General features: G+C 36.9%; 1 protein-coding gene across 1 annotated transcript in view; it reads right to left on the bottom strand.

Annotated features, from left to right (window-relative positions):
* Window positions 1-10773: 10773 nt before the first annotated feature.
* LOC117264006 (uncharacterized) overlaps window positions 10774-22427 on the bottom strand; it is a 33033-nt gene continuing 21379 nt past the window's right edge. The window contains exon 2 of the mRNA XM_033637795.2: window positions 10774-14213. Coding sequence (XP_033493686.2) covers window positions 11995-14213 — 2219 coding nt within the window. The 3' untranslated portion in view covers window positions 10774-11994. The remainder of the gene's footprint in view (window positions 14214-22427) is intronic.

Raw genomic sequence — 22427 nt, 5'->3', positions numbered from 1 at the left:
TAGGATGGGTTTGTTTGTTTTGTTGTTGACACCATACTGTACTATGATGGGGTTTTTTTTGTTTTGTTGTTGACACCATACTGTACTATGATGGGGTTTTTTTTTTGTTTTGTTGTTGACACCATACTGAACTAGGATGGGTTTGTTTGTTTTGTTGTTGACACCATACTGTACTATGATGGTTTTTTTTTTGTTTTGTTGTTGACACCATACTGTACTATGATGGTTTTTTTTTTGTTTTGTTGTTGACACCATACTGTACTATGATGTTTTTTTTTTTGTTTTGTTGTTGACACCATACTGTACTATGATGGGTTTTTTTTGTTTTGTTGTTGACACCATACTGTACTATGATGGGGTTTTTTTTTTGTTTTGTTGTTGACACCATACTGAACTAGGATGGGTTTGTTTGTTTTGTTGTTGACACCATACTGTACTATGATGGGGTTTTTTTTTGTTTTGTTGTTGACACCATACTGTACTATGATGGATTTTTTTTTTGTTTTGTTGTTGACACCATACTGTACTATGATGGGTTTTTTTTGTTTTGTTGTTGACACCATACTGTACTATGATGGGTTTTTTTTTGTTTTGTTGTTGACACCATACTGTACTATGATGGGGTTTTTTGTTTTGTTGTTGACACCATACTGTACTATGATGGGGTTTTTTTGTTTTGTTTTGTTTTTGACACCATACTGTACTATGATGGGTTTTTTTTGTTTTGTTGTTGACACCATACTGTACCATGATGGGTTTTTTTGTTTTGTTGTTGACACCATACTGTACTATGATGGGTTTTTTTTTTGTTTTGTTGTTGACACCATACTGTACTATGATAGTTTTTTTTTCTTTTGACACCATACTGTACCATGATGGGTTTTTTTCTTTTGACACCATACTGTTCTATGATGTTTTTTTTCTTTTGACACCATACTGTTCTATGATGGGTTTTTTTTATTTTGTTGTTGACACCATACTGTACTATGATGGGTTTTTTTGTTTTGTTGTTGACACCATACTGTACCATGATGGGGTTTTTTTGTTTTGTTGTTGACACCATACTGTACTATGATGGGTTTTTTTTGTTTTGTTGTTGACACCATACTGTACTATGATGGGTATTTTGTTTTGTTTTGTTTTTGACATCATACTGTACTATGATGGGGTTGTTTTTTTTGTTTTGTTGTTGACACCATACTGTACTATGATGGGGTTTTTTTCTTTTGTTGTTGACACCATACTGTACTATGATGGGGTTTTTTTGTTTTGTTTTGTTGACACCATACTGTACTATGATGGGGTTTTTTTGTTTTGTTTTGTTGACACCATACTGTACTATGATGGGGTTTTTTTGTTTTGTTGTTGACACCATACTGTACTATGATGGGTATTTTGTTTTGTTTTGTTTTTGACATCATACTGTACTATGATGGGGTTGTTTTTTTTGTTTTGTTGTTGACACCATACTGTACTATGATGGGGTTTTTTTCTTTTGTTGTTGACACCATACTGTACTATGATGGGGTTTTTTTCTTTTGTTGTTGACACCATACTGTACTATGATGGGGTTTTTTTGTTTTGTTGTTGACACCATACTGTACTATGATGGGGTTTTTTTGTTTTGTTTTGTTGTTGACACCATACTGTACCATGATGGGGTTTTTTGTTTTGTTGTTGACACCATACTGTACTATGATGGGTTTTTTTTGTTTTGTTGTTGACACCATACTGTACTATGATGGGGTTTTTTTTTTGTTTTGTTGTTGACACCATACTGTACTATGATGGGGTTTTTTTGTTTTGTTGTTGACACCATACTGTACTATGATGGGGGTTTTTTTGTTTTGTTTTGTTGTTGACACCATACTGTACTATGATGGGGTTTTTTGTTTTGTTTTTGACACCATACTGTATTATGATGGGGTTTTTTTTGTTTTGTTTTGTTTTTGACATCATACTGTACTATGATGGGGTTTTTTTGTTTTGTTTTGTTGTTGACACCATACTGTACTATGATAGTTTTTTTTTCTTTTGACACCATACTGTACCATGATGGGTTTTTTTCTTTTGACACCATACTGTTCTATGATGTTTTTTTTTCTTTTGACACCATACTGTTCTATGATGGGGTTTTTTTATTTTGTTGTTGACACCATACTGTACTATGATGGGTTTTTTTGTTTTGTTGTTGACACCATACTGTACCATGATGGGGTTTTTTTGTTTTGTTGTTGACACCATACTGTACTATGATGGGGTTTTTTTGTTTTGTTGTTGACACCATACTGTACTATGATGGGGTTTTTTTGTTTTGTTGACACCATACTGTACTATGATGGGGTTTTTTGTTTTGTTTTTGACACCATACTGTATTATGATGGGGTTTTTTTTGTTTTGTTTTGTTTTTGACATCATACTGTACTATGATGGGGTTTTTTTGTTTTGTTTTGTTGTTGACACCATACTGTACTATGATAGTTTTTTTTTCTTTTGACACCATACTGTACCATGATGGGTTTTTTTCTTTTGACACCATACTGTTCTATGATGTTTTTTTTTCTTTTGACACCATACTGTTCTATGATGGGGTTTTTTTATTTTGTTGTTGACACCATACTGTACTATGATGGGTTTTTTTGTTTTGTTGTTGACACCATACTGTACCATGATGGGGTTTTTTTGTTTTGTTGTTGACACCATACTGTACTATGATGGGGTTTTTTTGTTTTGTTGTTGACACCATACTGTACTATGATGGGGTTTTTTTGTTTTGTTGACACCATACTGTACTATGATGGGGTTTTTTTTGTTTTGTTTTGTTTTGTTTTGTTTTTGACATCATACTGTACTATGAGTTTTTTTGTTTTGTTTTGTTGTTGACACCATACTGTACTATGATAGTTTTTTTTCTTTTGACACCATACTGTACTATGATAGTTTTTTTTCTTTTGACACCATACTGTACTATGATAGTTTTTTTTCTTTTGACACCATACTGTACTATGATAGTTTTTTTTCATTTGACACCATACTGTACTATGATGTTTTTTTTTCTTTTGACACCATACTGTTCTATGATGTTTTTTTTTTGTCTTTTGACACCATACTGTTCTATGATGGGTTTTTTTATTTTGTTGTTGACACCATACTGTACTATGATGGGTTTTTTTGTTTTGTTGTTGACACCATACTGTACTATGATGGGTTTTTTTTGTTTTGTTGTTGACACCATACTGTACTATGATGTTTTTTTTTCTTTTGACACCATACTGTTCTATGATGTTTTTTTTTTCTTTTGACACCATACTGTACTATGATGGGTTTTTTTATTTTGTTGTTGACACCATACTGTTCTATGATGGTTTTTTTTGTTTTGTTGTTGACACCATACTGTACTATGATGGGGTTTTTTTTGTTTTGTTGTTGACACCATACTGTACTATGATGGGGTTTTTTTGTTTTGTTGTTGACACCATACTGTACTATGATGGGGTTTTTTTTGTTTTGTTTTGTTGTTGACACCATACTGTACTATGATAGTTTTTTTTTCTTTTGACACCATACTGTACTATGATGGGTTTTTTTTCTTTTGACACCATACTGTTCTATGGTGGGTTTTTTTTTTTTGGACACCATACTGTTCTATGATGGGTTTTTTATCTTTTGACACCATACTGTTCTATGATGGGGTTTTTTCTTTTGAGACCATACTGTTCTATGATGTTTTTTTTTTCTTTTGACACCACACTGTTCTATGATGTTTTTTGTTTTTTTTTCCGACACCATACTGTTCTATGATGAGTTTTTTTTCTTTTGACACCATACTGTTCTAGGATGGTTTTTTTTCTTTGGACACCATACTGTTCTATGATGGGTTTTTTATCTTTTGACACCATACTGTTCTATGATGGGGTTTTTTCTTTTGACACCATACTGTTCTATGATGGGGTTTTTTCTTTTGACACCATACTGTTCTATGATGTTTTTTTTTTTCTTTTGACACCACACTGTTCTATGATGTTTTTTGTTTTTTTTTTCCGACACCATACTGTTCTATGATGGGTTTTTTTATTTTGTTGTTGACACCATACTGTACTATGATGGGTTTTTTTGTTTTGTTGTTGACACCATACTGTACTATGATGGGTTTTTTTGTTTTGTTGTTGACACCATACTGTACTATGATGGGGTTTTTTTGTTTTGTTGTTGACACCATACTGTACTATGATGGGGTTTTTTTTGTTTTGTTTTGTTGTTGACACCATACTGTACTATGATAGTTTTTTTTTCTTTTGACACCATACTGTTCTATGGTGGGTTTTTTTTTTTTTTGGACACCATACTGTTCTATGATGGGTTTTTTATCTTTTGACACCATACTGTTCTATGATGGGTTTTTTATCTTTTGACACCATACTGTTCTATGATGGGTTTTTTTATTTTGTTGTTGACACCATACTGTACTATGATGGGTTTTTTTATTTTGTTGTTGACACCATACTGTACTATGATGGGTTTTTTTATTTTGTTGTTGACACCATACTGTACTATGATGGGTTTTTTTGTTTTGTTGTTGACACCATACTGTACTATGATGGGGTTTTTTTGTTTTGTTGTTGACACCATACTGTACTATGATGGGGTTTTTTTTGTTTTGTTTTGTTGTTGACACCATACTGTACTATGATAGTTTTTTTTTCTTTTGACACCATACTGTTCTATGGTGGGTTTTTTTTTTTTTTGGACACCATACTGTTCTATGATGGGTTTTTTATCTTTTGACACCATACTGTTCTATGATGGGTTTTTTATCTTTTGACACCATACTGTTCTATGATGGGTTTTTTATCTTTTGACACCATACTGTTGTATGATGGGGTTTTTTCTTTTGAGACCATACTGTTCTATGATGTTTTTTTTTTCTTTTGACACCACACTGTTCTATGATGTTTTTTGTTTTTTTTTCCGACACCATACTGTTCTATGATGAGTTTTTTTTCTTTTGACACCATACTGTTCTATGATGGTTTTTTTTCTTTGGACACCATACTGTTCTATGATGGGTTTTTTATCTTTTGACACCATACTGTTCTATGATGGGGTTTTTTCTTTTGACACCATACTGTTCTATGATGGGGTTTTTTCTTTTGACACCATACTGTTCTATGATGTTTTTTTTTTTCTTTTGACACCATACTGTTCTATGATGTTTTTTGTTTTTTTTTTCCGACACCATACTGTTCTATGATGGGTTTTTTTCTTTTGACACCATACTGTTCTATGATGTTTTTTTTTTTCTTTTGACACCACACTGTTCTATGATGTTTTTTGTTTTTTTTTTCCGACACCATACTGTTCTATGATGGGTTTTTTTCTTTTGACACCATACTGTTCTATGATGAGTTTTTTTTCTTTTGACACCATACTGTTCTATGATGTTTTTTTTTCTTTTCACACCATACTGTTCTATGATGAGTTTTTTTTTCTTTTGACACCGTACTGTTCTATGATGTTTTTTTTTCTTTTGACACCATACTGTTCTATGATGGGTTTTTTTCTTTTGACACCGTACTGTTCTATGATGTTTTTTTTTCTTTTCACACCATACTGTTCTATGATGAGTGTTTTTTCTTTTGACACCATACTGTTCTATGATGTTTTTTGTTTTTTTTTTCGACACCATACTGTTCTATGATGGGTTTTTTTCTTTTGACACCATACTGTTCTATGATGTTTTTTTTTCTTTTGACACCATACTGTTGTATGATGAGTTTTTTTTCTTTTGACACCATACTGTTCTATGATGGGTTTTTTTCTTTTGACACCATACTGTTGTATGATGTTTTTTTTTTTGGACACCATACTGTTCTATGATGTTTTTTTTTTCTTTTGACACCATACTGTACTATGATGGGGTTTTTTTTGGACACCATACTGTTCTATGATGTTTTTTTTTTCTTTTGACACCATACTGTTCTATGATGGTTTTTTTCTTTTGACACCATATTGTTCTATGATGGTTTTTTTTTCTTTTGACACCATATTGTTCTATGATGGTTTTTTTCTTTTGACACCATACTGTACTATGATGTTTTTTTTTTCTTTTGACACCATACTGTTCTATGATGGGTTTTTTTTTTCTTTTGACACCATACTGTTCTATGATGGGTTTTTTTTCTTTTGACACCATATTGTTCTATGATGGTTTTTTTCTTTTGACACCATACTGTACTATGATGTTTTTTTTTTCTTTTGACACCATACTGTTCTATGATGGGTTTTTTTTTTCTTTTGACACCATACTGTACTATGATGGGTTTTTTTTCTTTTGACACCATATTGTTCTATGATGGTTTTTTTCTTTTGACACCATACTGTACTATGATGTTTTTTTTTTCTTTTGACACCATACTGTTCTATGATGGTTTTTTTTTCTTTTGACACCATACTGTTCTATGATGTTTTTTTTTTCTTTTGGACACCATACTGTTCTATGATGGGTTTTTTTTTTCTTTTGACACCATACTGTTCTATGATGGGTTTTTTTTCTTTTGACACCATATTGTTCTATGATGGTTTTTTTCTTTTGACACCATACTGTACTATGATGGTTTTTTTTTCTTTTGACACCATACTGTTCTATGATGTTTTTTTTTCTTTTGACACCATACTGTTCTATGATGGTTTTTTTTTCTTTTGACACCATATTGTTCTATGATGTTTTTTTTTTTCTTTTGACACCATATTGTTCTATGATGTTTTTTTTCTTTTGACACCATACTGTTCTATGATGGGTTTTTTTTCTTTTGACACCATATTGTTCTATGATGGTTTTTTTCTTTTGACACCATACTGTACTATGATGTTTTTTTTTTTTTTGACACCATACTGTTCTATGATGTTTTTTTTTTTCTTTTGACACCATACTGTTCTATGATGTTTTTTTTTCTTTTGACACCATACTGTTCTATGATGGGTTTTTTTTTTCTTTTGACACCATACTGTTTTATGATGGTTTTTTTTTCTTTTGACACCATATTGTTCTATGATGGTTTTTTTCTTTTGACACCATACTGTACTATGATGTTTTTTTTTTTCTTTTGACACCATATTGTTCTATGATGGGTTTTTTTTTCTTTTGACACCATACTGTTGTATGATGGGGTTTTTTCTTTTGACACCATATTGTTCTATGATGTTTTTTTTTTGTGGACACCATACTGTTCTATGATGGGTTTTTTTTTCTTTTGACACCATACTGTTGTATGATGGGGTTTTTTCCTTTTGACACCATATTGTTCTATGATGTTTTTTTTTTTGGACACCATACTGTTCTATGATGTTTTTTTTTTTCTTTTGACACCATACTGTTCTATGATGTTTTTTTTTCTTTTGACACCATACTGTTCTATGATGGGTTTTTTTTTTCTTTTGACACCATACTGTTTTATGATGGTTTTTTTTTCTTTTGACACCATATTGTTCTATGATGGTTTTTTTCTTTTGACACCATACTGTACTATGATGTTTTTTTTTTTCTTTTGACACCATATTGTTCTATGATGGGTTTTTTTTTTCTTTTGACACCATACTGTTGTATGATGGGGTTTTTTCTTTTGACACCATATTGTTCTATGATGTTTTTTTTTTGTGGACACCATACTGTTCTATGATGGGTTTTTTTTTCTTTTGACACCATACTGTTGTATGATGGGGTTTTTTCTTTTGACACCATATTGTTCTATGATGTTTTTTTTTTTGGACACCATACTGTTCTATGATGGGTTTTTTTTTCTTTTGACACCATACTGTTGTATGATGGTTTTTTTTTCTTTTGACACCATATTGTTCTATGATGTTTTTTTTTTGTGGACACCATACTGTTCTATGATGGGTTTTTTTTCTTTTGACACCATACTGTTCTATGATGGGTTTTTTTTTCTTTTGACACCATATTGTTCTATGATGGGTTTTTTTTTCTTTTGACACCATATTGTTCTATGATGTTTTTTTTTTGTGGACACCATACTGTTCTATGATGGGTTTTTTTTTCTTTTGACACCATACTGTTCTATGATGGGTTTTTTTTTCTTTTGACACCATACTGTTGTATGATGTTTTTTTTTTCTTTTGACACCATACTGTTCTATGATGGGTTTTTTTTTTCTTTTGACACCACACTGTTCTATGATGGGGTTTTTTTTTCTTTTGACACCATACTGTTCTATGATGTTTTTTTTTTTCTTTGGACACCATACTGTTCTATGATGGGTTTTTTTTGGACACCATACTGTTCTATGATGTTTTTTTTTTCTTTGGACACCATACTGTTCTATGATGGGTTTTTTTTGGACACCATACTGTTCTATGATGGGTTTTTTTTTTCTTTGGACACCACACTGTTCTATGATGGGTTTTTTTTTCCTTTGGACACCATACTGTTGTATGATGTTTTTCTTTTTTAACGCTATACCGTACTATGACGACATGCTACACTATGACTTTTTTTTACATGATTTTGGACGACATGCTATACTATGACTTTTTTTACGTGATTTTGGACGACATGCTATACTATGACTTTTTTTCTTGGTTTTGGACGACATGCTATACTATGAATTTTTTTATATGATTTTGGACGACATGCTATATTATGAATTTTTTTTCATGATTTTGGACAACATGCTATACTATGACTTTTTTTACATGATTTTGGACGACATGCTATACTATGACTTTTTTTACATGATTTTGGACGACATGCTATACTATGACTTTTTTTATATGATTTTGGACGACATGCTATATTATGAATTTTTTTTCATGATTTTGGACAACATGCTATACTATGACTTTTTTTACATGATTTTGGACGACATGCTATACTATGACTTTTTTTATATGATTTTGGACGACATGCTATATTATGAATTTTTTTTCATGATTTTGGACAACATGCTATACCATGACTTTTTTTTACATGATTTTGAATGACATACTATACTGACTTTTTTTTACATGATTTTGGACAACATGCTATACTATGACCTTTTTTTTTTACATGATTTTGGACGACATACTATACTGACTTTTTTTTACATGATTTTGGACAACATGCTATACTATGACTTTTTTTTACATGATTTTGGACAACATGTTATACTATGACTTTTTTTTACATGATTTTGGACGACATGCTATACTATGACCTTTTTTTTTTACATGATTTTGGACGACATACTATACTGACTTTTTTTTACATGATTTTGGACAACATGCTATACTATGACTTTTTTTTACATGATTTTGGACGACATGCTATACTATGACTTTTTTTAAATGATTTTGGGCGACATGCTATACTATGATTTTTTTTTTAAAATGATTTTGGACGACATGCTATATGACTTTTTTTTACATGATTTTGGATGACATGCTATACTATGACTTTTTTTTTAAAAATGATTTTGGAAGACATGCTATACTATGACTTTTTTTTACATGATTTTGGACGACATACTATACTATGACTTTTTTTACATGATTTTGGACGACATACTATACTATGACATTTTTTTTTTACATGATTTTGGACAACATACTATACTATGACTTTTTTTTAAATGATTTTGGACGACATGCTATACTATGACTTTTTTTAAATGATTTTGGACGACATGCTATACTATGACTTTTTTTAAATGATTTTGGACGACATGCTATACTATGACTTTTTTTCTTGGTTTTGGACGACATGCTATACTATGACTTTTTTTTACAAGATTCGGACGACATGCTATACTATGACTTTCTTTACATGATTTTGGACGACATGCTATACTATGACTTTTTTTTACATGATTTTGGACGACATGCTATATTATGAATTTTTTTTCATGATTTTGGACAACATGCTATACCATGACTTTTTTTTACATGATTTTGGATGACATACTATACTGACTTTTTTTTACATGATTTTGGACAACATGCTATACTATGACCATGGTTTTGGACGACATACTATACTGACTTTTTTTTACATGATTTTGGACATGCTATACTATGACTTTTTCACGTGATTTTTGACGACATACTCTACTATGACTTTCACATGAGTTTTGATGAAATACTTTACTACAAATTTTTCACGTGACGTGACCCCGTCTGACGAGGTGGGCAGGGCTATGACTTTATCAAGTGATTTTTGACATCATATTCTACTATGACTTTTTTTTACATGATTTTGACATCTTTTTTGACATTTTTAGTTTTGTTTTGGAATAAATTGAATCTAATAAATGCAAAAGAAATAACACAGTATTATTATTTTTGTATAATAAATAAAATCAAATGAATCAAAGCTAATAATAAATTATTCGTAAATTGTCAAATCCAAAAGTATACATTTTTTATCATAATTTTATTTAAGTGAATAATTCAGAACTAATAATTGTAACATTTCAGCCAATTTTCTTTTTCATTTAATAACCATAATATAAAAAAATACATTTTGATGTCTGATTTGCTGAATTCATTGATCAGGGTTTATATTAAAGTCATTGATCAACTTTATTCATTCATTCTACATCACTGAATGAAAACATGGATCTGATCACAAGTGATGTCACACTGTGGCACTGCCAATATAATTATTCTTTTTTTTTCATTTATCTAACAGATTTAACACAGAATTAACACAAAGAAAAAAAGTTGAAGCTAAAGATCAGAAGAGGTAAATAACAACAAATAAATAAATAAATAAAGTCTCTTCACAGTAAAACCAAAATAGGTTTTTCATTTATTCATATGTAAATACACACAGCAGGGGGCAGCAGATGTTTTATTAACTACCAATACGACTGCAGCTCAGATGAAATTTTGCTGGAGAACAAAAACAGGACTGAGAATTCTTAGTGGGTCAGTTTATCAGGGTCCAGACCTGAGGGGGTCCAGACCCTGCATCAACGGTCAGGGTCTGAGGGTCAGGACACAAAGGTTCCTGGTCACACTGTCTCTGTCCTACACTTGGGTCGAGTCCCAGTGCCGTCTGGTGTCCGAGCTTAGATCAGTTTGAGTTTCGTCTTTATGACATGTACTGACAAATGAAAAAGTCCCTGACGTCATCGTGTGCTGATGACATCACTGTGTTAAATCCAGCTCATGTTACCACTGGTGTCTGACAGGCTGGGAGCCACGTGTTTTTTGGGGTGATGAGAGGAAAACATGTCAGAATTCATCTCCTAAAATTAGGGCTGCAACGATTAATCGACTAATTGATGACTAATCGACTATTAAAATAATCGGTGACTATTTTAGTAATCGATTAATCGGTTTGAGTCTTTTCATAAAAAAGTACTATAAAAGTACCCCAAAATACTCTTATTGCAGCTTCTTATGTTGAAATATTGGCAGCTTTACACACTCTCCCATGACGGTGAACTAAAACCCTTTGGCATGAGTATGAAACAAGACACTGGATGACATAATTTTGAGGTTTGGGGGAAACAGACCGACATTTTCAACATTTTAACACATTTTTTGATGAAATGATTAGTCGACTAATCGAAGAAATAATCGACAGATTAGTCGACAATGAAAATAATCGTTAGTTGCAGCCCTACCTAAAATGTTGTAATTATATTTTTCAGACATTTCACTGACAGTGAGTGTCTGCGGTCGAAACTCTAAACTGACCAGAGGCTAACTTTTATCAAAAATTTTATCAACTTTTTTTTTTTTGGAAATATTAAAACTTTTTGGACATCTTAATGATATTTGGTATAGTCTCACCCCAGCCCCACCCTCTGTCTCTGTCTCTGTGTGTATGTCTGTCTCTGTCTTGGTCTCAGTCCTTCTCTGTCTCTGTCTGTCTGTCTGTCCGTCTAATGATGGACACACGTCTCACAGTCCACAGTGAACCTGACGGCGTCCTGATGAACTCGACAGCTGCAGTATCTCAAACACTAAAGTCTGTGTCTTCTGTCCTCGTCACTGTGGCGGGACGTCCTCCGCCTCGTGCATCGCCATGTGTTTATTCAGATTCCCCTTCTGCCTGAAGCCCCGCCCACAGCGTGAGCAGCTGAAGGGGAACTCGCTGCTGTGGATTCTCATGTGGTTCTTCAGGATGTACTTGAGACGGAACTTCCTGCTGCAGATGGAGCAGCTGAACGGTTTCTCCCCCGAGTGAACCCTCATGTGTTCCACCAGCTCTCCTTTGTACCGGTATCCTTTCCCACACAGCAGGCAGCTGAGCGGTTTCTCCCCCGTGTGCGTTTTCATGTGGTTTGCTAGACGGAACCTGTGACCGAACTTTCTGCCACACACGGCGCAGTCGAACGTGTTCTCACCTGTGTGGTGCCGTGTGTGTTCCAGGAAGTGATAGCGCTGGACGAAGCGTTTGGCACAGACGGAGCAGCTAAAGGGTTTCTCTCCTGTGTGGAATCTCATGTGGACAGACAGCGAGTACCGTCGGGTGAAGGTCTTCCCGCAGAGGGAGCAGCTGAGTGGTTTCTCTGACGTCTCCTCGCTGACGGGGACTTCCTTCCCTCCTTCCTCTTGGTCCTCAGGATCTGGTCCTCCACCATCTCCTTCGTCAGCGTCTGTCGTCATCTGTGAAGACTGGAGTCTGTCTTCATCATCCTCGCCCCTTAGTGGGACAGGTGGGAGCTCCATCTGCTTCTTTGCTTCGCCCACACAGAAAGCAGACTGCCCCTCCCTGGTGTGGACCTTCATGTGTCTCCTGACGTCTCCTTTGAACCTGAAGCATCTGTGACAGACGGGACAACTATGCGGTTTCTCTCCTGTGTGACGGGTCATGTGACGCCTCAGGTTGGACTTCTGCGTAAACTTGGCGCCACAGACCGTGCAGCTGAATGGTTTCTCTCTGGTGTGGACAACCATGTGGATCTTCAGGTTCGTCTTGTTGCCAAATCTTTTCCCGCACTCAGAACAGATGCACGACTTCCTGTCGTTAGTTGCTGCCATGTTGCTCACACAAGAAGTAAACAGTTTTCCTTGGTGGTGGATTCTCATGTGTCTCTCAACATACGGCTCACACCTGAAGTGCTTATGGCAGGAAGGACAGCTGTACGGTTTCTCTCCTGTGTGGCAGGGAATGTGACGAAGTAAATTGGCCTTCTGGGTGAAGCCTTTCCTGCAAACAGAGCAGCTGAAGGGTTTCTCTCCAGTGTGAACTCTCATGTGAACCTTCAGGTTCGTCCTGGTGCCGAATCGTTTCCCACACTCGGAGCAAATAAACAACTTCCTGCTGCCACTTTGTGGCGCCTTTGTAGAGTCTGAACCTGACTGAGGCTCTCCGGTCTGATGGATGTCAGTCTCAACTGACGTGTCATCACTTCCTAATTTTAATTGTCTTTCTGGTTCTGTCTGAGCAACACAGGAAGTAGACGGTTTCTCTACTGTGTGACGCGTCATGTGTCGCATTAAGTCCACCCACAGAGAGAAGCCCTCATCACACAAGAAGCAGGTGAATGGGTTCTCTTCTGTGTGCTGCCCGTCACTGTCTGTGGTCATGTGATCAGTCACACAGGAAGTGGACTCTCTCTGTCGTGCATGGATCCTCATGTGTCGTCCAACGTCTCCGCTGTATTTGAACCGTTTCTTACAGATGGAGCAACAGTATGGTCTCTCTCCCGTGTGACGCGTCATGTGACGCATCAGGTTCTGCTTCTGGTTGAATCTACGTCCGCAGACGGAGCAACCAAACGGGTTCTCTCCAGTGTGGACCCTCATGTGGATGTTCAGGTTTGTCTTGGAGTGAAACCCTTTCCCACACACGGAGCAGTTGAACGGTTTCTCTCCAGCATGACGTCCCTCATTGCTGACAGGGACACTGTCGATTAGCGGAGCTGAAGGAGGTTCACCAGGATCCGTCTGATAGTCACCCACGTGACTCTCAGAACAGTCTCTGGTCCTGTCATCAGTGTCTAGACCTGAGTCCCTGTCTGGTCCTGGTCCTCCACAGTGGTGTCCCTCAGACTGAGGTTTCTCTTCATCATCTTCACTCTTCACAGGGACAGGAGTGAATGTGAACTTGGTGATGTCAGCCTCCTCCAGCATACTGTGGAGCAGTTCCTCCTCTTCCTCTTTAATGTGTGGGGGCTCTGGGTCCTCCTGGTCCACACTGGAGCTCCACTCCTGCTGCTCAGGGGGAACCTCTTCTTTAACCACCAACAGCTGCTGGACGTCTGCACCAAACAGGAAACAGGAAACAGAGACAAACTGTCATTTGATGCCAGATGAGCAACCTGACACACTGCAGGATATAGTGCCCACGCAACTTGAGGTTATTTTTACATATTTTATCAACATTTTGTTGCATTTTTTTTCTTCGGTCATTTTATCAGCATTTTTTAAAAACTTTTTATTAATAAAAAAATAAAAAAGTAGTCGCAGACCAGCTGTGTGATTTTCTCCATGATAGTAATTTATTTGAGGAATTTCAGTCAGGATTTAGAGTGCATCATAGCACTGAGACAGCACTAGTTAAAATTACAAATGACCTTCTGATTGCTTCAGACAAAGGACTCGTCTCTGTACTTGTTTTATTAGATCTTAGTGCGGCGTTTGACACAATTGACCATCAAATTCTGCTGCAGAGACTGGATCACTTAATTGGCCTAAAAGGTTCAGCACTAAGCTGGTTTAAATCTTATTTATCTGATCGTTTTCAGTTTGTTGACGTTCGTAATGAATCATCCTTACGTACTAAAGTTTGTTTTGGAGTTCCGCAAGGTTCTGTGCTCGGACCAATCCTATTTACTCTATATATGCTTCCTTTAGGTAACATCATTAGAATTCACTCTATAAATTTCCATTGTTATGCGGATGATACACAGTTGTATTTATCTATGAAGCCAGAAGAAAGTAATCAATTAACTAAACTCCATAACTGCCTTAAAGACATAAAAACTTGGATGAGCACCAATTTCCTGATGTTAAATACAGACAAAACTGAAATTATTGTTCTTGGCCCCAAACAGCTCAGAGACTCTTTATCTGATGACATAGTTTCTCTAGATGGCATTGCTCTGGCCTCTAGCACTACCATAAGAAACCTCGGAGTAATATTTGATCAAGATTTGTCTTTTAATTCTCATTTAAAACAAACCTCACGGACTGCATTTTTTCATCTGCGTAATATTGTGAAAATTAGGCCTATCCTGACCCGAAAAGATGCAGAAAAATTGGTCCACGCTTTTGTTACCTCAAGGCTGGATTACTGTAACTCTCTATTATCAGGTAGCTCTAGTAAGTCCTTAAAAACTCTCCAGCTAATTCAGAATGCAGCAGCACGTGTACTAACAGGAACTAAGAAACGAGATCATATTTCTCCTGTTTTAGCTTCTCTGCACTGGCTCCCTGTAAAATCCAGAATTGAATTTAAAATCCTACTGTTAACTTATAAAGCTCTAAATGGTCAAGCTCCGTCATATCTTAGAGAGCTCATAGTGCCATATTATCCCACCAGAACACTGCGCTCTGAGAACGCAGGGTTACTCGTGGTCCCTAAAGTCTCCAAAAGCAGATCAGGAGCCAGAGCCTTCAGCTATCAGGCTCCTCTCCTGTGGAATCATCTTCCTGTTACGGTCCGGGAGGCAGACACCGTCTCCACATTTAAGACTAGACTTAAGACTTTCCTCTTTGATAAAGCTTATAGTTAGGGCTGGCTCAGGCTTGCCCTGTACCAGCCCCTAGTTAGGCTGACTTAGGCCTAGTCTGCCAGAGGACCTCCCTATAATACACCGGGCACCTTCTCTCCTTCTCTCTCTCTCTCTCTCTCCTTCTCTCTCTCTCTCTCGTATCCTATTACTGCATCTTGCTAACTCGGCCATTCTGGATGTCACTAACTCGGCTTCTTCTCCGGAGCCTTTGTGCTCCACTGTCTCTCAGATTAACTCATATCACAGCGGTGCCTGGACAGTGTGACGTGTGTGGTTGTGCTGCTGCCGTGGTCCTGCCAGATGCCTCCTGCTTCTGCTGCCATCATTAGTCATTAGTCATACTTCTACTGTTATTATACACATATGACTATTGTCACACAAGTATACTGTCAGATATTAATATATTATTATTAATTATAATATTATTACTTTCATTAATGTTGTTGTAAGCTACTGTCATTACCGTCTGTCCTGCATCTCTCTCTCTCTGTCTCTCTCTCTGTCTCTCTGTCTCTCTCTCTGTCTCTGTCTCTCTGTCTCTCTCTCTTTCTCTCTGTCTCATTGTGTCATACGGATTACTGTTAATTTATTATGCTGATCTGTTCTGTACGACATCTATTGCACGTCTGTCCGTCCTGGAAGAGGGATCCCTCCTCAGTTGCTCTTCCTGAGGTTTCTACCGTTTTTTTCCCCGTTAAAGGGTTTTTTGGGGAGTTTTTCCTGATCAGCTGTGAGGGTCATAAGGACAGAGGGATGTTGTATGCTGTAAAGCCCTGTGAGGCAAATTGTGATTTGTGATATTGGGCTTTATAAATAAAATTGATCGACTGATTGATATGTGTATAACATCATGTGTGTGCAGACATAAACTCCATTAAAACTTTCTATAGCTTTTAATAAAGCCTCCTGACAGCTGTAATCAGAAACAGATGTTGCTTCACGTGATGCTTCAGAGGAAAGGATGTCTCATTTCTCTAAAGATATGTCTCCTCGTTTCTTCTCGCCTCACATCTCATCTTCTCATCTCTCCCCCGTGTCCCATGAGGGCGGAGCTAAGATGCGAGGAAGAGACGCAAGTGAGGGAAACGTGGATGAGAGTTTCGGTATTGGGATGAACCCCTGCTCTGTGTTTATAACCACTGAAGAAGAAGGAGCAGTGTCAGCAACAGACTAGGGCCCTATTTCAGGAAGCAAGCTCCACAAACTGTGAGCCTAATCCCAATCTCCAGGCTGACTGAGCCTGAGTTGAGAAACTCTGAGCTTTAGGTTCCAGAGCAGCTGATCGGCATTAGTTCAATCAACTCTGAGTATGTTCAGCCTGAGAGAGGTGTGTTCACGGCAAGCACCGAAAGGCATCATCAATGGAGTGCAGATAACATGAGATTCAGTGGCTGAAAGCAGAAAGCCGCTTGTTTCATCCCAGCTCAGTCCGAGATTTTAATGACTGTGAAATGAAAACAAATACAAACTAACACGTCAGCTGCAGCTGAACAGCGTGAGGTGTGATGGGAACAGCCTGCAGAGTGTGTTAGTAGGTAATGTGAAGTGATGTGATGTAATGTGATGAGTTAATGTGTCTAAATAAATCTAAATATAGAAACATGTTTATATCTTAACAGTGTTCATACATTTTAATTAGGGCTGTAACGGGACACAAGTCACGGTTCGTTTTTTTTTCGGTACAGTAATGAAAAAAATAGACAACTATTAAATATCTTTTACTTATTGGTAACCTTATTAAAACATACCACCACAGCAGTTAACTGTTTTTACACAATTTTTGAATGAAACAAATATATATAAAATCCTGCTTTTTCACACTGTTTGAATGAAAATAGAAATATAAAAGTGAAAAATAAAATCCTGCTGTTTTTTAACACATTTTTTTTAATGAAAAATATAAATATAAATTTCTGCTTTAACAGTTTTACTCAATTAAAATAAAAAGTATAGTGCAGCTGGTCAGCTTTAAAGCCTGCTCAGATTCAGTTTTACTAGGAACTTACTTAGCTTTCCCACTTTGTTAAAGTGCAGTAAACAAAACATGCTTATATCTAAAGTGCAGCTTAAACAATTTTACTCAGCTCCAATGGCGTTGATTATTTCTTTAGCGCAATGGTCAGGGAAACGCTCTTTCTTTTGAAACGACGACGATATCGTAGTTTGCACCAGATTGCTTTTTCTAGTCATGCCGGTTAACGTTCAAACTCGGGTGGTGTCGCTTTAGATGTGTTAGTATGTTAGACGTGTTTCCAAGTACATACCCGACCGCTGTTCTGCAGTGTCGGCACACTGCTTTTGTCTTGTCAACTTGTTTATTTCCATCTTCGTATTTTACCCTGAAGCCAAAGTGTTCCCAAACGGAGGACTTAAGGTTTGCGGGTGGGTCTTCAGGTTCGTCAGGCTCACTTGCCATGTTGTCAAAATGCGAGAATGCGCTGCACAAAGTGAAAGCGGAGATTTACGGGACTCGGTCCGACACTCAATTATGTCCGTCGGGGAACTAGATATTTTAAATGGTTCGGCTCGCAAAAACGGAATTAAAATAAAACAAAATAAAATAAAATAATATCCTGCACCCAATAATTCGGTACAGGGTCGTGCCGAACCGAAAGTCGCGTACCGAACGGTTTGACACAAATACATGTACCGTTACGTCCCTAATTTTAATATAATTTGCTATATCATCTTATTGGGCAGTGACTCAACATCAAACACAAAAATATTAAACAGACTGGTAAAAGTTTTGTTTATACTTTCTTAATTCCTGCAATATTAGGCTGAGCTTAACTGAACTGCTGTGAAATGACTTCATGTAATCTCCTTTATTCTCACATGGAGCTATTATGGGATGTTGAGTCCAATAAATTCAGCATATTACACCGCGGAATCTTTGAATATATGAAAAGTATTCATGAATCACTGCATCATGTGTCCACGTAGATTCATTTCTCATTAACACTGACAAACCTGCAGTTCTTTTTTTAAAGATGATTTTTTGGGACTTTGTGAAACAGAAAACTCAGAGTTTCCCTCAGGGAACTAACCTGCTGTGTGTTTATGACCACAGAAGAAGACACTAACCTGCTGTGTGTTTATAACCACAGAAGAAGACACTAACCTGCTGTGTGTTTATAACCACAGAAGAAGACACTAACCTGCTGTGTGTTTATAACCACAGAAGAAGACACTAACCTGCTGTGTTTATAACCACAGAAGAAGACACTAACCTGCTGTATGTTTATAACCACAGAAGAAGACACTAATCTGCTCTGTGTTTATAACCACAGAAGAAGAAGACACTAACCTGCTGTGTTTATAACCACAGAAGAAGACACTAACCTGCTCTGTTTATAACCACAGAAGAAGAAGACACTAACCTGCTCTGTGTTTATAACCACAGAAGAAGACACTAACCTGCTCTGTTTATAACCACAGAAGAAGAAGACACTAACCTGCTCTGTGTTTATAACCACAGAAGAAGAAGACACTAACCTGCTGTGTTTATAACCACAGAAGAAGACACTAACCTGCTCTGTGTTTATAACCACAGAAGAAGACACTAACCTGCTCTGTGTTTATAACCACAGAAGAAGACACTAACCTGCTGTGTTTATAACCACAGAAGAAGACACTAACCTGCTGTATGTTTATAACCACAGAAGAAGAAGACACTAGCCTGCTCTGTGTTTATAACCACAGAAGAAGAAGACACTAACCTGCTCTGTGTTTATAACCACAGAAGAAGAAGACACTAACCTGCTGTGTTTATAACCACAGAAGAAGAAGACACTAACCTGCTGTGTGTTTATAACCACAGAAGAAGAAGACACTAACCTGCTGTGTTTATAACCACAGAAGAAGAAGACACTAACCTGCTGTGTGTTTATAACCACAGAAGAAGAAGACACTAACCTGCTGTGGGTTTATAACCACAGAAGAAGAAGACACTAACCTGCTGTGTTTATAACCACAGAAGAAGACACTAACCTGCTGTGTGTTTATAACCACAGAAGAAGAAGACACTAACCTGCTGTGTTTATAACCACAGAAGAAGACACTAACCTGCTGTGTGTTTATAACCACAGAAGAAGACACTAACCTGCTCTGTGTTTATAACCACAGAAGAAGACACTAACCTGCTGTGTTTATAACCACAGAAGAAGACACTAACCTGCTGTGTTTATAACCACAGAAGAAGACACTAACCTGCTCTGTGTTTATAACCACAGAAGAAGAAGACACTAACCTGCTGTGTCTTTATAACCACAGAAGAAGACACTAACCTGCTGTGTGTTTATAACCACAGAAGAAGAAGACACTAACCTGCTGTGTTTATAACCACAGAAGAAGACACTAACCTGCTGTGTGTTTATAACCACAGAAGAAGACACTAACCTGCTCTGTGTTTATAACCACAGAAGAACACACTAACCTGCTGTGTTTATAACCACAGAAGAAGAAGACACTAACCTGCTGTGTTTATAACCACAGAAGAAGACACTAACCTGCTCTGTGTTTATAACCACAGAAGAAGAAGACACTAACCTGCTGTGTCTTTATAACCACAGAAGAAGACACTAACCTGCTGTGTGTTTATAACCACAGAAGAAGAAGACACTAACCTGCTGTGTTTATAACCACAGAAGAAGACACTAACCTGCTGTGTGTTTATAACCACAGAAGAAGACACTAACCTGCTCTGTGTTTATAACCACAGAAGAACACACTAACCTGCTGTGTTTATAACCACAGAAGAAGAAGACACTAACCTGCTGTGTTTATAACCACAGAAGAAGACACTAACCTGCTCTGTGTTTATAACCACAGAAGAAGAAGACACTAACCTGCTGTGTCTTTATAACCACAGAAGAAGACACTAACCTGCTGTGTGTTTATAACCACAGAAGAAGAAGACACTAACCTGCTGTGTTTATAACCACAGAAGAAGACACTAACCTGCTCTGTGTTTATAACCACAGAAAAAGAAGACACTAACCTGCTCTGTGTTTATAACCACAGAAGAAGAAGACACTAACCTGCTCTGTGTTTATAACCACAGAAGAAGAAGACACTAACCTGCTGTGTTTATAACCACAGAAGACACTAACCCGCTGTGTTTATAACCACAGAAGAAGACACTAACCTGCTGTGTTTATAACCACAGAAGAAGACACTAACCTGCTGTGTTTATAACCACAGAAGAAGAAGACACTAACCTGCTGTGTTTATAACCACAGAAGAAGAAGACACTAACCTGCTGTGTCTTTATAACCACAGAAGAAGAAGACACTAACCTGCTGTGTGTTTATAACCACAGAAGAAGACACTAACCTGCTCTGTGTTTATAACCACAGAAGAAGACACTAACCTGCTCTGTGTTTATAACCACAGAAGAAGAAGACACTAACCTGCTGTGTTTATAACCACAGAAGAAGAAGACACTAACCTGCTCTGTGTTTATAACCACAGAAGAAGACACTAACCTGCTGTGTTTATAACCACAGAAGAAGAAGACACTAACCTGCTCTGTGTTTATAACCACAGAAGAAGAAGACACTAACCTGCTGTGTTTATAACCACAGAAGAAGACACTAACCTGCTCTGTGTTTATAACCACAGAAGAAGAAGACACTAACCTGCTGTGTCTTTATAACCACAGAAGAAGACACTAACCCGCTGTGTTTATAACCACAGAAGAAGACACTAACCTGCTCTGTGTTCATAACCACAGAAGAAGACACTAACCTGCTGTGTGTTTATAACCACAGAAGAAGACACTAACCCGCTGTGTGTTTATAACCACAGAAGAAGACACTAACCTGCTGTTTATAACCACAGAAGAAGACACTAACCTGCTCTGTGTTTATAACCACAGAAGAAGACACTAACCCGCTGTGTGTTTATAACCACAGAAGAAGACACTAACCTGCTGTTTATAACCACAGAAGAAGACACTAACCTGCTCTGTATTTATAACCACAGAAGAAGACACTAATCTGCTCTGTGTTTATAACCACAGAAGAAGAAGACACTAACCTGCTCTGTGTTTATAACCACAGAAGAAGAAGGAGACACTAACCTGCTGTGTTTATAACCACAGAAGAAGAAGGAGACACTAACCTGCTGTGTTTATAACCACAGAAGAAGACACTAACCTGCTCTGTGTTTATAACCACAGAAGAAGAAGGAGACACTAACCTGCTGTGTTTATAACCACAGAAGAAGAAGACACTAACCCGCTGTGTGTTTATAACCACAGAAGAAGAAGGAGACACTAACCTGCTGTGTTTATAACCACAGAAGAAGACACTAACCTGCTCTGTGTTTATAACCACAGAAGAAGAAGGAGACACTAACCTGCTGTGTTTATAACCACAGAAGAAGACACTAACCTGCTCTGTGTTTATAACCACAGAAGAAGAAGGAGACACTAACCTGCTGTGTTTATAACCACAGAAGAAGAAGACACTAACCCGCTGTGTGTTTATAACCACAGAAGAAGAAGGAGACACTAACCTGCTGTGTTTATAACCACAGAAGAAGACACTAACCTGCTCTGTGTTTATAACCACAGAAGAAGACACTAACCCGCTGTGTGTTTATAACCACAGAAGAAGAAGGAGACACTAACCTGCTGTGTTTATAACCACAGAAGAAGACACTAACCTGCTGTGTTTATAACCACAGAAGAAGAAGACACTAACCTGCTGTGTGTTTATAACCACAGAAGAAGAA

This window comes from Epinephelus lanceolatus, chromosome 16 (genome assembly GCF_041903045.1).
Source record: "Epinephelus lanceolatus isolate andai-2023 chromosome 16, ASM4190304v1, whole genome shotgun sequence".
Lineage (NCBI taxonomy): Eukaryota > Metazoa > Chordata > Actinopteri > Perciformes > Serranidae > Epinephelus > Epinephelus lanceolatus.
The sequence above is the reverse complement of the archived record's forward strand: the minus strand, read 5'-3'. Positions and strand labels throughout refer to the sequence as shown.